Source organism: Natator depressus, chromosome 13, assembly GCF_965152275.1.
Source record: "Natator depressus isolate rNatDep1 chromosome 13, rNatDep2.hap1, whole genome shotgun sequence".
Classification (NCBI taxonomy): domain Eukaryota; kingdom Metazoa; phylum Chordata; order Testudines; family Cheloniidae; genus Natator; species Natator depressus.
This window is the reverse complement of record NC_134246.1, coordinates 36,771,490-36,782,659: the sequence shown is the minus strand read 5'-3', so window position 1 is coordinate 36,782,659 and position 11,170 is coordinate 36,771,490. Positions and strand designations below refer to the sequence as shown.

The 11,170-nt window shown below is 52.2% G+C and overlaps 1 protein-coding gene across 1 annotated transcript in view; it reads left to right on the top strand.

Annotated features, from left to right (window-relative positions):
• The first annotated feature begins 816 nt into the window (after positions 1-816).
• LOC141996971 (cathepsin G-like) overlaps positions 817-11,170 on the top strand; it is a 97,175-nt gene continuing 86,821 nt past the window's right edge. The window contains exons 1-4 of the mRNA XM_074969265.1: positions 817-874; positions 4,097-4,244; positions 4,795-4,930; positions 5,092-5,364. Of these exons, the coding sequence (XP_074825366.1) occupies positions 817-874; positions 4,097-4,244; positions 4,795-4,930; positions 5,092-5,364 (615 nt within the window). The remainder of the gene's footprint in view (positions 875-4,096; positions 4,245-4,794; positions 4,931-5,091; positions 5,365-11,170) is intronic.

Here is an 11,170-nt window from a genome sequence, read left to right as displayed (position 1 = left end):
CTTCGTGGGCTCAAAATGTCCAATTTACCACAAGAGAAGCCGAAATTCGCAGGTGATCCCATGACTCCTGATGCTGGAGCTTTACGAAATACACCAAGGCATTTCAGGAGAGCTTGGAGCTTGATGGAGAAATGGGGCCGGGGCCTCAGGGCAATTTTAAGCCACTTTCTGGGGCCCAGAATTGTAGGCGCGTGAGATGTTCAAACGTCTGGACAGCCAGAGTCACATTTCCAAGTGGTCACCCCTGTTGTGTGGGGCATTTGCACCACCTGTTTAGGGCCTTCCCCATCACCCATCACCATGGTATCTGTGCTCCCCCATGTCCACCATGGGTGGACTATGTGCTTCACATCCTCTGGGAGAATTTCTGCCGTGGGCTCGGTGGCTGGGCTACAGAAAGTCCCAGCATGGCCCCCATCCCCTTCTTACTGCTCTGAGACGCACGCTGGGGCAGAAGCGGGGAGCTGAGCCAAGCCAGCGGGTGACTCAGCATCGGCTGCACTCCCCACCAGATGAGCTGCTGGAGCAGAGGAGACGGGCGAACTCCAGATGAGCCCAGCACCAGGTGAGAGATGCCCCGTCCCAGAGGGACTTTCCCCTGGGCTCCTTCCTCTCGAGAGAGGTTATTTTCCAGCCCCAGCTCCCTCCCTCGTGCCCCCATGTGTCAGTGGCATGATGCTGAGGTTTCTGAGGGTGCCTGTGTGTGGTCCCAGCTCCCTGCGAAGGGGGCGCGTACGTGACCTGTGGTTTGCTGCTGGCTCTATAAATCCCCCAGGACTGGGGCTTGAGCACTGTCACTTTCCCCAGACGGTGACGATGCTGATCCTGATCCTGCTGCCGGCGGCCTTTCTCCTGCCCCCCTGGGCTGGGGCTGGTGAGTGCGGGGGCATCAGGGATCATGGGAGTAGAGCCGGGAGCTCCTCTGGGCTGTTTGCAAATCCCAGATCCTCCCCAGAGTCAGATGCTTCTGCCAGGGTGATCGCTGGCTCCCAGGACCTGGCTAGGGACGGGTTTGGAGGTGGGGGTGAAGGAGTCTGGGTGGTGGAGCTGGTACTGAGATAAAGCCCCCGAGAGATACATAGAGAGACAGAGAGCAGGAGAGAGACACAGGGGTATCTTAAGTGGGGACTGGGAGCCAAGACGCCTGGGTTCTAGTCCCTGCTTGGGAGTGGCGTCTAGTGATTAGCGTAGAGCTTGGGGGTGACAGCCAGGACTCCTGGGTTCTAGCTCATTCTTCTTTTGTCTGTGCTGTCATTTTAAATCGAAGTTCTTTAGGGAAGGGACTGACTTTCCCTGAGGGTCTGAGCAGCACCCGGCACAATGGGGCCCTCCTCTGGGTTGGTGGCACCATATGCAAATAACAGCACCAGACTGTCAAAACAGCCTCCTTCATATGGACGTCAAACTAACATCCATGAGTCGTCTGTTAAAACATTCAGATGTGAGCTGCACACAAACTTGTATGGCTTTAATTAACCTGATTTTAAACCACATCTGTAGTTCAACTGGGTCAGCTCTGCCTGTGGCTGTCCTGATATTGATTTAAACCTGGCCAAAGCGTCGGAAACTTCCCAGGGGCCAGTTAACCTCAGAGAACCAGCCTTCAACCCATACAAGTATCTCAGGACGTGCATTTGCACAGGGTTAAAACAAACCACGCAGTCTGGCAATTCCTAAGTCCTACATCCCTCTGATGGTTAGAGACCCTCTCACTTCCACCTCCATCTATCCCTTCCCAGTTTATCCCCATTTGTTCTTCTGCCTACGTTGTCCTTCAGCTTCACCAGCTCTTCCCCGCCCCTCCTGTCACCTCCACCCTGATGTCTTTACACCAATTGTCTAGCTTTGACTTCATCCACCTGGGCTGAGACGTGTTCAGAGTTGGTCTGAAAAGTTTTTCCCTGGGAAATTTCAACTTTTCAGTGAAAACCCCCAAAGTAATTTGTTTTTCTAATAACTTTTTATTATTTTTTAAAAGATATATAGAGAGAGTGAGAAAACAAACAGCAAAATATACATAAACTTCTCATAATGCATAAACACCTCATAAGATCTTAAGTATTTGCTACCTCACCTTAGCTAGGCTTGAAACATTTAGTTATCTGTAATAAGAATGGTTAGAATATCAATCCCTTATTGTATTCCACAATTTACAAACAAAATATGCATTATAAAAATCCCGCTAGTTAAAGAAAAGTTATTAAAGTAAGATAAAGGCTAGAAGCAAAATTCAAATGAGAGGGATAGATACAGGGAGTGGAAGGAAGTGGGTAGAGAAGTGGGGTGGTGAGGTGGACCCATGCATTTGACAGGATGATCAGGTACTTCCAGGAAAGCATCTCATATCTCTAACAACTTCTCTTGGGAATCTCTGTAACAGTCGATAGCTCTTTCCCCTGGCAGCCAAGCTTAGGATGTCTACGCTCTAATCTTTGATTGTTGGATTTCCGTTTTGGCGGTACTTGCTTTTCACTGCTGTTAGTGCTCTGCTTAGCCAAAGCCTTTCTGTTTTATTCTGCTTCCAGTTAACACCCACTAGGTTGAAAATTACAGGTTTAATTTTATTTGATGGGGGGAAAAAAACACTGTCCCCTTCAGTTCTGCCCAAAGCCTGCTGGTCTCTGAGCATGTGGGTGAAGTCAGCACCTTCTGTGTCACAGCTGACTTAGCAGCACGTGCATTGAACAGTTGAAGAGGGGTCCAGTGCATCCTCCATAGGATTTCCTGTGGAATTCATCTTAAATGTAGCTCCAAGGCGCAGTTCGGAGCACGGGCTAAAGTTTGTTTCCATTTGGTTAGCAGAAAATAATTGGTCTTGTTCCTCCTCCCAATGCTTTTTCAGAGGATGAGTGTTTCGTTCAAATTTGCTGGCCAGGTCTGCATAACGTTGCCATAGATCCTGGCAATCTTGGTAACATTTGGAGAAACAAAAGCAGTAATGGCCGAAGGGCTGCGAAGGCAGCAGGGCTGAACAGATGGGGGGCGGCATGATTCCCTTGCATACCTTGCCACTCCATCTTCGTCTCTAGTGTGACCAAAATTAAAATTGTTTTGGTGACTAAAAACTCACACATTTTCAGCTGAAAATTGTCAAAAACTGCAGGGGAAATAATCAGTTTTCAAAAAAAAAAAAAAGCCAAAATGTTTGAGGAGAGGAGACGCCTTCTGGGAAACTTTTCATTGTCTAGACAATCCGATTTTCTGTACAAAAGCAGTTTGGAGGGGCAGCTTTGGACCAGCCCTGGCTTGTCACTAGGGGTTGGTGGAGAAGGTGAAATGTCAGCAGGGGACCTGTCAATGGCGTTCTGGCTGATGTTGACACCCAAAGCCGTTACCTCAAGGTAGTGCGATTACTGACCCACTCCTGGTGCATTTTGCACCAATTCTCCATCTCGTGAGGTCAGAGCTTTAGATTTATCCTCCGGCCCCATGGGGTGTCCAGTCTGGGGCAGAGCTCAGGATGGGAAGGATGTGGAAAAATTGGAGAGAGTCTAGTGAAGGGCAACAAAAATGATTAGGGGTCTGGAACACATGACTTATGAGGAGAGGCTGAGGGAACTGGGATTGTTTAGTCTGCAGAAGAGAAGAATGAGGGGGGATTTGATAGCTGCTTCCAACTACCTGAGAGGTGGTTCCAGAGAGGATGGTTCTAGACTATTCTCAGTGGTAGAAGAGGACAGGACAAGGAGTAATGGTCTCAAGTTACAGTGGGGGAGGTTTAGGTTGGATATTAGGAAAAACTTTTTTCACTAGGAGGGTGGTGAAACACTGGAATGCGTTACCTAGGGAGGTGGTAGAATCTCCTTCCTTAGAAGTTTTTAAGGTCAGGCTTGACAAAGCTCTGGCTGGGATGATTTAATTGGGGATTGGTCCTGCTTTGAGCAGGGGGTTGGACTAGATGACCTCCTGAGGTCCCTTCCAACCCTGATATTCTATGGTTCTATGGGGCAGAGTTCCAGGCACAGGGATCCCCCAGGGAGAGCACCACAGGGGGTGGTTTGAGGCTGTGGGGATTCCCCTTTGGGATGGGGAGCTCGGTCCCAGCTCGGCCCAAGGAGACGATGGGACTTTTTATATGAACCTGGTCCCCCCACAGGTGAGATCATCGGAGGCCGGGAAGCCCAGCCCCACTCTAGACCCTACATGGCCTGTCTGCAAATAAAACGCGGAGCCATGAGTTTTCGCTGTGGAGGGTTCCTGGTGGCGGAGAACTTTGTGCTGACGGCCGCTCACTGCAATGGATAGTAAGCGCCTCTGTGCTGGGGACGTCGGGGCAGGTCGGGGTTAGCGGGTGATCGGGGAGCCGGGAGCTCTGGCGCTGTCACAGGTTGCAGGGAAGGAGCAGTTAGTGTGACAGGCTGGGAGAGCAGAGCCCAGGGTCTGATCTGCTCAGGGGGCGTCGCCATGTCTCTAGGGGCCTCTGCAAACCATGGTCCAGCTTCAGCGCTGGGTAAATCAATGGAGCCACAGCCATTGGCACCAGCTGGGGTCCGGCCCAGTGCCCAGATCGGGGCAGGGAGGGGCTCACAACCCAAGGACAGCTCTGCAGGGCTCTGGGGTGGCGGGAGCTGGGCATAGACCCCTGTCTGGTTCTAGCTGGGAGGGGTCCCCTGTCTGGAGGGGAGCTGAGACCCAGGGAACAAGGGGAATGAAGGCGTCTGAGATCACTGCCTGAGTGTCCCATGCTGCCCTGTCCCCACAAGATCAGTACTTATGTCAGACCAACATGTGCCCACCCCCCACCTCAGTACACTCCTGCCCCAAATGCCCATGGATTGCTCTTGGCTTTTACAGCAAGATCACTGTGTGCCTGGGAGCCCATGACATTAACCAAGGGGAACCGAGCCAACAGAAACTCTCTGTGCGCCTCCGGATCCCCCATCCGCAATACAACAGAGAGACCCATAATAATGACCTCATGCTGCTGCAGGTAACACCCCACCCAATCACCCCTTCCGCAGTGACCTCACACTGCTGCACTCATCCCATCTACACTGGCTGTAGTTTCTCTCTTCTTGGATTCTCTCTCTACCCATCATCAGCTCTGACCTTCATATTGACCCTGGTGCTTGTGTCCTCTCTTGTTTGTAGCTGGAGCACAAGGCAAAGCTCAATGAACAGGTCGGGCTCATCCCGCTCCCCCTGGCTCATCAGGGAGTGCCACCAGGGACCGTGTGCAGTGTCGCCGGCTGGGGCCTGACGAGCGCACACAACAAGGAGCTCCCCCATAAACTCCGGGAGGTGGATTTGAAGGTGCTGGATGATCAGACGTGTCTGAAGTATCCTGGTGGGACATATTCTACATATAACACCTACACGATGATGTGTGTGGGGGACCCAAAGGAGAGCAAAGCCTCTTTTAAGGTGAAACTCCCAAGCGTCCTTGATAAATCCTTATTATTAACGAGGCTCCTGCTGTTGCAGTTGGGCCCACAAGCAAAGATCAGAGATCAGGCCCTGCTGTGCTAAGTGCTGTACGAACCAATGGGAAAATATCTGGTCTTCTCTCGGGGGGTGGAGGGGGACAGAGACTGACTGGGAGGAGTTGGGGGTTTGTTGAGACAGGCTGGGCTGTAGGGGGGCCCAAGTAGAGACCATCTGGGTAGCAGGGGGGGTGTCACTAAAGTGTCCACCAGTGTTTGAAGAGCAGCGGGAAATGACTCACTGAGCTTTTCGCCATCTGTGGCTTGTTTTGTTTTGCAGGGTGACTCTGGGGGCCCCCTGGTGTGTGGGAAAACAGCCCAGGGCATTGTCTCTTGGGGGTCTGCCAGTGGGAGCCCCCCAAGTGTCTACACAAGAGTCTCCACCTTCATCCCCTGGATACAGGCCACGATGAGGAGGCTGCAGCCCTGAGCCGTGCTGGGAATCGCTATGTGGGCTGGATCTGCGCCGTTTCTGCCCTTTGCATTGGCCCAGATGCAGGGGCTGCTTTGCAGAGGGGCTGAGTCCCCCCAGGCTGATCTCCCCCACCCCAGACACCGCTCCTCTCAAGCAATGCCCCACCCATGAGCATCAAGGCAGGGAGCCTCGGGGAGTTAGGAGCCATGTTCAATTCGAACTCCCACAGCTCCCTTGGCAATCCCAACCCAGGCCCTTAGGCTGCGTCTTTGCTAGGGAACCAGCTGGTTTATTTACCCCGGGGTAACGGACACGATCCAAACCCTGGGGCAGACCCGGCAGTTTGTAGCCCTCCCCCATGTCAGCCAGTTGAGTGACCGTTTATGGGAGATCCTCGTCATTACCTGACCTGCTAACTCCTGTTAAAACTGCAGCCTGCCCTGTCCTCACTGGGCCTTTTCCACATGTTATTTCCCCCGGGGTAGCCACCACCCATTCCAAAGACACCTGTTCCCAGCGCCGACAAGGAGAGCGGGAGTTTGTTCATGGGAAGGGAAATTGGGAAATTATGCACCGAACTGATTTCAGCTGAAGTGACAGCTCTGAGCACCTCCCCCTAACCTCCGCTGCCCTGCCCATCCACACAGCCTGGTGCATTTCGCTCGCTGCTTCTTAGCCAGCAATGAGTAAAAATGAAGTTGCAAAACAATGAATTGGTGCCTTCCTGGGAACTGAATGAATGCCCCCCAGCCTCGGACTCCCAGCTAACTTGTACCTAGCAGGTGTAACCAGGGTTTTGGGCCTGGTGGTGAATTCACCCCCTGGGTTTGAGTAGTTCATGCCGGATCTGCTAGAAAGACAAGGAAAATCACCAGTGAAAAAGCAAATCACTGTGTGACTGATATTAACTCTGGTATCCCACCACTGACACCTAGGCCAACTCCCTGCCAACAGGAGTGCACTTTAGGCCCACTGGAGGAGAAATCAGTACCAGGGTATTCTTAGTTTCCCTTGTACATCATTCCCCTTCCACTCTGCACCTGTCTGGGGACAGAGGGGTCACAAACAGCAGGCAGGCCAGTCCCCTCTATCAGGCATCTCAGCCCAGATTCAAGGCCTGATCCCAAAGAGACTCTGTGTGTCCTCCCAGCCCGACTGACTCTAATCAAGGGCTATTCAGGCAGGAGGCAAACTCCATTGCTGTTTGCAACAGCTCCCCTGCAAAGAAAATGTATCACAAACCTAGCCCAGTGCAGCAGGGATCCATGGACCGGCTCTGATGCTCTGGGAAGAGACGTCTCAGACTGGGATACGGCACCATCTGCCAATGCCTATTAGTGTCATCTCATTGTTCCCCTGGTTCTTCCCCGTCAGCCTGTCTGTAGCCACTTGTTTTCCCCTGTCCTATACCTAGACTGTGAGCAACTGGGGACAGGGGCCATCACTGTGTTTTGTGTTTGTACAGCACCTGGCACACTGGGGTCCTAGGCCATAGCTGGGAGTCCACCTAGGTGTTACTGCAATACACCTAACAAGTCACGTACAGCGGCAATGGGATTCTTTGCCATGACTGGGTCTTCTAGGCGCTACCATAATACACCTAATAAACAGTGTACAGCACCCAGCACAATGCAGCCCTGGTCATCTGACAGTCCTGGACCTGCTCAAAGTCTCAGGTTGGACGCCAGAAACCAGAGTCACCCCAGGATCCCAGCTCAAGCTGCCATCAGATCTGCAGGTGTCACAGCACTGAGCAGTGTGGTAAATGCTGACAAAGCCAGGGCAGGTGCAGGGAGCAAGCTGGGGCACTTAGTGAGCTGGGCCCAGTCACACCCCAGCGGTGAGAATCCAGCAGATGCAGCATTCTCCATCCCAGCCCCAGGGAAGCGGACACCTCCCCAGATCCGGGACTGTGTCCTGGAGAACTGGGGCTCAACAAAGGATCTAGGGGGGCTTACAGTGAACAAGCAACACCATGAACTCCCCATGCACCACTGGGGCAAAACTGGCCAGAGCCTGGGCTGTAAGAACAGGGGCATAGGAGCAGGGAAGGGATTTTGCCTCTCTATGCAGCATTGGTGAGACTAATACCGGCCCTGGGATGGGGGACAGGCTGGCTCAGGGGAGTGGGGAATGGACTTGGGGCCTTTCCCCTGAGGCGGTGGGGGCTAGCTCTGATACAGCCTCATGGCAGGGGACTGGCTGGTTCAGGGGGTACAGAATGAGCCGTGGGGCCTCCCCTCTAGGGCATCTCTGTGCTGCTGTCACTGTTCCAAGCACCAAGTTCTGCCCTGCCCCAGCTCGCCTGTTTACGTGGGCTGTGGGTAACACTGATCGGTATCGGTGCTGGGTGAAAAAACACACCCCTGTCCCCTGTGTGTGAGATAGAGGCCGGTGGCTCTGATCACCCTGATCCTAGCGCCTCATCCCAGACATTGTGTATTGTAAGGGACTGCGGAAGACTCAGTGACGGCCTAGCTAGGGAGGAACGCTTTCTCGTGCAGACGGTTACTATCGGTCCGTGGCGGACATGAGGATCCAGTCGAAACTGCCCACAACCGGCCTCGACTGCCTCGTGTGGCCCCTTGCCAGTAAAGAAGCACAACCCCTTAGTAATTATATATGAGCTAATAATGTTAAGTGTATATTAATGCCTGCTATCCGGCCCTTCGTTGGACTCCATCCCAGGCATTGCTCCGGTGCGCTGGGCTCTCCGCCTCCGTGACAGCAACGCTTGGAGTCCCCGTTGCGGGTGTGTCACTTACCTTCAGTAAAGCCACTAATTCGCCGCTTTGCCACGTTTGAGCCTCGCTTTTTCGGAGCACCCCTGCCAGGCCTCCCGGGCCTAAAACAGAACATGTATGTGACACCCAAAGTGACACCCCCATTGAGTTTATCAACCCCCAAGGGGGCTCAGCCCCATCCCCTGTCCATGGGGTCCCTGGCCTGTCAGGGGAGGTGCTCTCCCCCTACAGGGATTCACACACAGAGAACCAGGAGCATCACTGGTTTAGTCATTCTTGCATCCCACCTTTTCAGGGACCGGACATGGATGCTCCCAGCCAACCCCCCTGCTGGCCCCGAGTCAGGTCGGTGATCCCGACTGTAGCTACCAGCAGGGTACAGACAGCGGGTGGGTCTGGTACTGGTAGGGTGGGGAGATGGATCTAGAATGGATGTATGGGGGTCTAGATGGATCTAAACTGGATGTAGAGGGATGTGCATCAATCTAGAAGGGATCTACAGGTGGCTATGGGGGTATGGATAGATCTAAAATGGAACAGCATCAACTGAAATGAATCTAGCATGAATTTAAATGGAGTTAATTGGGTATTCATGCATCTAAGAACATAAGAACATAAGAATGGCCACACTGGATCAGACCAAAAGTCCATCCAGCCCAGTATCCTGTCTGCCGACAGTGGCCAATGCCAGGTGCCCCAGAGGGAGTGAACCTAACAGGTAATGTTCAAGTGATCTCTCTCCTGCCATTCATCTCCACCCTCTGACAAACAGAGGCTAGGGACACCATTCCTTACCCATCCTGGCTAATAGCCATTAATGGACTTAACCTCCATGAATTTATCTAGTTCTCTTTTAAACCATATTATAGTCCTATCTGTATTGATTTTGAACGGATCTAGAGAGGTTCTGGAATGGTTCTAGATCGTGACACTGATATCTGGATGGACATATCCCACACCTCATCCATCAGACATACCAATTTCAAGAGAGGGATCCAGAGCCAAATAATGGAATGGCTGAGATTGGATCTACCAAAAGGCTGATACTAAAACAGGAAACAGAGTTGATGCCAGTCAAAATGGGTTTGTGGAGAACAGTCCATGTTCAATGACCAGTTTGTCATTTCTGAGCAACATTAAAAGTCTGGTTCATTAAGGTGACTGTGCTGATGTGATATATATATGGATTCTTGTAGGGAGTTTGCCCAAATACCACACAACATTCAAATTAAGAACATGGCTCCAAAACGGGCTAACTGATTTTCCTCAAAGTGTGATCTTCAAAGGGGAATCAGCATCCACATGTGTGTTGCTGGTGGGTCCCACAAATATCTGTTCTGGGCCTCAGGTTATTCAGCATCTGTATCAATGATCTGGAAGTTCATGTAAAATTGTTGCTGGCAAAGTCTGCAGAGGACACAAACTTTGGTGGGTGGAGGACATCTCCAAGCTACAGAGCTACCTGGGTCACCTGGTGAGTTGGGTTCAATTAGAACTGCATGTGAATCCATCCAAATGCAAGGTCAAACATCGAGGGACAAGGGATGTTGTTCACACTGGCAGGACAGGAGCTGTGACCTGGAGAGCAGGGGCTCTGAAAGGGAGCATGGCGGAACCCATCCAAACAAGAGGTTTCAGAGCAATGCTGGAGCTAAGCAGGCAGATACCGTCCTTAGGTGCATAAACCAGGGGATATTCAGCAAGGAGGTGGAGTCATCTCTGGATTTGGCCCTTGTGTGACCATGACTGGAGATTTTGTCCAGCACTAATGTCCACACTTCTAGAAGGACTTTGGCAATTGAAAAGAGCTACAAGAACAAGCTGGTGGGGAGAGCTCCAAGGAGAGTGATCACCTGAGGGTATTGGAGGCGAAGAAGGGACTCGACCCCCTCTGTAGGAACCTCCATGGGGTGGGGGTTTGTGAGAGCAGGGAGCTCTTCAACCTCTCTGGCCAAGGAAGGGAAAGACCCGATGGCTGACAGCCGGAGTCAGAAAAGGTCTGGCTGAGACTAATATGCAAACATTAAACATGGAGCCATGGGAACAACTGACCGGGGGCCGTGGTGGAGGCAGAAGTGGCTGGGTGGGTTCTGGCTCTGGGGTGTCCACCAGGGGGTCAGGCTGGAAGTCACAATGGTCACTCCTGCCCTTGAAATCTATGGGTCTGGGTACCTCAGTGCAGTCTAGGGGAACAGACTTGTGCTCCACCCCTGACACTGAAGGCTGGCTCTGAGTTACAGCGTTTCCCTGCTGCAGCCTGGCACAAGGAGAGGGTAAGAGACAGGATAGTCAGAGGATGCCGTCCCTGATTTGAGTTCTTGGGTCAGGGATTTTGAAAGGAGCCGAAGGGATTTCATGGAATCATAGACATGGAGAGTTGGTAGGGACCTCAAGAGGCCAGCTGGTGCAGTGGTTCTCAACCTCTTTTCATTTGCAGACCCCTAAAAAATTTCATTGGAAGTATGGACCCCTTTGGAAATCTTAGACTTAGTCTGTGGACTCCCTGGGCTCCACGGCCCACAATTTGAAAACCACTGACAACCTTTCACGGGCCCCTCACACACCATCCCCCTTATTTAGGCTCTCAG